Source organism: Mandrillus leucophaeus, unplaced genomic scaffold (genome assembly GCF_000951045.1).
Source record: "Mandrillus leucophaeus isolate KB7577 unplaced genomic scaffold, Mleu.le_1.0 Scaffold134, whole genome shotgun sequence".
Taxonomy (NCBI): Eukaryota; Metazoa; Chordata; class Mammalia; order Primates; family Cercopithecidae; genus Mandrillus; species Mandrillus leucophaeus.
The window spans coordinates 3617950-3622195 of NW_012101299.1; the positions used below are offsets into that span (position 1 = coordinate 3617950).

Consider the following 4246-nt stretch of genomic DNA (forward strand, 5'->3'; position numbering starts at 1 on the left):
TTGTATCTGTGGGTTTGGCATTCACAGATTCAACCAGCCACAAATCAAAATTTTAACAAAGGAGTAAAAAATAACAATAGGACAATCAAAATAATACAAATTAAAAACAATATAGTATAACAGCTATTTACATAGCACTTGCATTAGGAATTATTGGTAATCGAGATGATTGGCAGTATACAGGAGGATATGCATGGGTTGTATGCAGATATTCCACCATCTTCTGTCAGGGACTTGAGCATCCTTGAGACGTCCTGGAACACTTTCCTTGTGGATACCAAGGGACAGCTTCTATTATGAAATAAAGTATGTGATCTATATGTAGTTCTTTAATAATTGTTTGCAAATGGTGTCATTAAAATTATAGGTGGGTGCCGTATGCTAAAAGACATTCTAACTGCTGTCTGTGCTGTCTGCTGTCTTCCTTTAGCACAGAAGTTGGGCCTCATTGGGCCTCCACCACCTCAGCTGTCATCTGATGAATGGGAGAAGGTGAAACAGCGCTCCCTCCTGCAAGGGGACTCGGTGCAGCCGTGCCCCATCTGTAAAGAAGAATTCGAGCTTCGACCTCAGGTGTTTAGCGTATGAGGGTGAGCTAGAGAAATCCTGGGCTGTTGCCTAGGGATGAGGCCCAGAGCTGCAGCCTAAGATTCCAGGCTTCCTTTTCCCAGTTTCGTCCTCTTGTGTGAGCCTCACACACTTCCATTAATTAAAGTGTGTGAAGAGCTAAACACCCTCATTAAATAGTTTTGTTTGTTTACTGACTGGTATTCTCAAGTACTAACGTTTGTACAAAAGGAATGTTTCTGTTCAACAGGCCCCATGTGGCCGTGCAGACAACTGGGGGGCTTCCCAGGAGCAGCTGTGTCCCAGTGCGGGAAGGATGAAAGCAGAGGAACTCTTTAAGTTGTTTTGTGATTTGAGTCAGAAAAGAAAAGAGAAAAAAAAAAAACTGTGCTTGAATGTCTCCAAAGAATTTATGAGAAAATCTTTAAGAAAAGTAAAATCTTTTAATGATTTCTATTCATGAAACTTTACCATAGTAAGATTGATGATACTACTCTGGGTTAACAGATAATACACACACACACACACACACACACACACAGAGAGAGAGAGAATGCATGTAGGGTTTTTTCTATACATATTTTGTCTGCCTAACTAAAAAAACAGTCTCTTGAAGTTGGGGACACTTAGATTTATCAGAAGTGTGTGTGTGTGTGTGTGTGTGTGTGTGCGCGCGCGCGCGCGCACGATTGCCCTGTAATGATTTCCCACGGAGTGTGGCATGACGCTTCCTGCATAGCAGGCCCTCAGAGATTTGCTGAGAAAATACAGCAAATACAGTTAAAATCAGCCTTGGAGTTCGTAGCCTGGGAACCCAGGCTTATTACAGTCTGGGCAAATGAACTCTGAGTCTTCGCTGAATTTGAGTAAGTTTCATCTGCAGAAAGCTCACAACAGTTACACTTCTCTTCACTAATTTGAATTCATAATTTACTTTAGACATACTTATTCCATTTCTCTATCAGGACCTAATCTTACGTATGTGAAAGTTGGGTATTTTGGACAGATTTTAGCCCTAAAACCACAAATTGTCTAGGATAATTTAGTACTTTAGGTAGCAAAACTGTGAATAAAATCAGAGGGTGTCTTTCTGGCTAAGCAACCTCTTTCTTATACTAAAATATCGAGCCTGGAGTGTCTGTATGAAGAATGAAAAGTGAAAGTTAGTATCTTATGGGCATCAGGGTGTACCCTGCCCAACATTTCTTTCTGTTTTTTATAAATTTCTCCCTAAATTCTATTATTTTTATTTGGTTTTGATATAGACCCTATCCTGTATATTTGGCACTTCTAATGATCGTTTCCGTGTTCAGATTTTTCCTTAGTTATAAACAATAGTTGGCATTTTTACAACATTTAATGATTTCAGAGGGCCTTCAATTAATTTCATATAGTAGGCATTGTGCCCATTTAGCAGATGAGGAAATAAAAAATAATTCAAATGGTTCCTAGTAGGCCAGCTTAGAAAGTATGGAGTCCTGCTGGAATCCAGTCCTACCTTCTAGGCCATTTTTAGTATGTTTTCCACCACTTACTCCTTGATTTTTGTTACACCAGAGAGTGTTTGCCAATAAGAAATATTTGTGGATCTTTAAAAAGATAACACTTTAATATACTGGAGTCTAATGTTGCTCAATATAGATAGAATGTATGTTGAGGAAACACTGAAAAGTATTCTATAAAGGATGAATGAAGTATAGAAAAGATTGCTATTCAATGGTAGTAATAAAAAAGGACCCATATTACTGAGTTTATTCAATTCAGACTTACTCTTGGCAATAAGTTTCAAGAAAAGGTTTTACAGCTTTCTGAGTTCTACTTATTTCTGTATTTCTTCCATTTAAGAAGAAAAGCACGCATTGAGTGAAGGCAGGTGGGATTCACTTTAAAAACTGTTAAGTTTTCCCCACAGCAGGCATCCTGGGCCGCCTGAGACTGAAACCTCCCCCGGGAGGGCCCCAGACTGCAGTCACCCGAGTCAGACTCTTGACAGAAAGGGCCAGCCCTCCGCCTGCCCCCACCGCTTTGCTCCGTCTCACAAGTTCCCCCACTTTCCTCCCCATTGCTGGAAGCGGCCCCGCCCCAAGGGAAGCCTGGCCTTCGTGTGGCAGCCCGCAGGGCCTGGCGCTGGTGGGCTGGTGGCTCTGTCCCTTCTACTGAGTACCCACTGCCGCCTTCATTTGGTCTAAGCGTCAGTCTTTTGTCACAGCCCAGAATATCACTGTTTAGTGGGGAATTTGGGTCACAGAAAGGTGAAGTTTTCTTGTGATCACACTCCCTGCATTAAAAAAAAAGGACTCCTGTGTCTCCGTGATGTGTTGCTATTTAAACTTAAGACTGTCAGAATTGTATCTCAGTAGGGCTATGATTTCACAAAACCTGGGGGCACAACTGAGCTGAACAAAGACCGAAATGGTATTTCCTTAGCGTTTCCCTGGCCCCACTGGACAGGCCCCCTCCTCACCCCTCCAGTGTGCAGTCTTTGCCCGCATCTAAGGGAAACACTCATTTTGTCATTGTTTCGCTCTTACGTATACACTCATTTTAATAGTTACATATCAAACTTCATGTGTTTATTTGATATTTCAGATCATTAATTTTTCTTGTTTAGAGTATATACTTGTGCTGTGCTAAACAAACAATAAATAGTATAAACATCAAAGTTATAAATTTGCCTTTTTAATTTTTAAAGAAATAATACAGCTTACCTTCTAAGCATTCAGGAGTTTAACTGTTGCATTCATGCTGCTTCTCTTTTGTCAACTTCAATGTCGTTCTGTTTCCTCATGAACAGGTGCTGCTTTCATGCTCCCATGTGTTCCACAGAGTAAGTCCGCCCCTCACGCCTGCTCAGGTGCCCCACACATCGCTCTTACAGCGCAGAGAAACTATAGTCATTTTCAAGGCTCCTGAGAAGAGCCATTTATTTTATTCATCACCACCATCTATAGTTAAAGAAACGTGACTGTAGGCTACAGTACAATTCATCCTATTTTGAAAATCATGAGTTTTGTGACAAAAGAACCACAAATGTTTATGTAACAGATTGTTGTCAGTAATGTGTGTCAGTGACAGCTAAAATCAAATGATCGATCTGCATGTGGTCCCATAGACACGCATGACTCACCTTTGTGCTAGTGGATTTCAGAAGTTTTTGATGTCTTTGCATGTATATTCTTGTAAGAAATCACTTTTGGAACAGGTTTCCTGAGGAAGGTGGTAGCACCTGATGAAACTTCCTCACTTGATAACCTAAACTGGGCTAAGTTTCATAGTTATGGGAGAAAAGAACACTGTAATTAGAACACTAACATTGGAAGTAAAGACGTTGTTTATAAGTAATTATAAAATTTTAAGTGAAATGTTTTTCTTCAGGCATGTCTTCAGGCTTTTGAAAAGTTCACAAACAAGAAAACGTGTCCTCTCTGTAGAAAGAACCAGTATCAAACCCGAGTGATACACGATGGGGCTCGCCTGTTCAGAATAAAGTGTGTGACCAGGTGAGGACGCCAGGCCCATTTGGCGCTAAGCAGACACTTACAGGTCAGGCTGTGACAACTAACTTGTTTTTTTTGGTTTTTTTCTTTTTTTTTTTTTTGAGACAGAGTCTCGCTTTGTCGCCCAGGCTGGAGTGCAGCGGTCGGATCTCAGCTCACTGCAAGCTCCACCTCCCGGGTTT

At 40.9% G+C, this 4246-nt stretch overlaps 1 protein-coding gene across 3 annotated transcripts in view; it reads left to right on the forward strand.

The window, feature by feature from the left end:
- RNF32 (ring finger protein 32) overlaps positions 1 to 4246 on the forward strand; it is a 40728-nt gene that overhangs the window by 18477 nt on the left and 18005 nt on the right. For all 3 annotated transcript variants that reach the window (XM_011973083.1, XM_011973085.1, XM_011973084.1), the window contains 2 exons: positions 3362 to 3394; positions 3943 to 4067. In XM_011973083.1, the coding sequence (XP_011828473.1) occupies positions 3362 to 3394; positions 3943 to 4067 (158 nt within the window). The remainder of the gene's footprint in view (positions 1 to 3361; positions 3395 to 3942; positions 4068 to 4246) is intronic.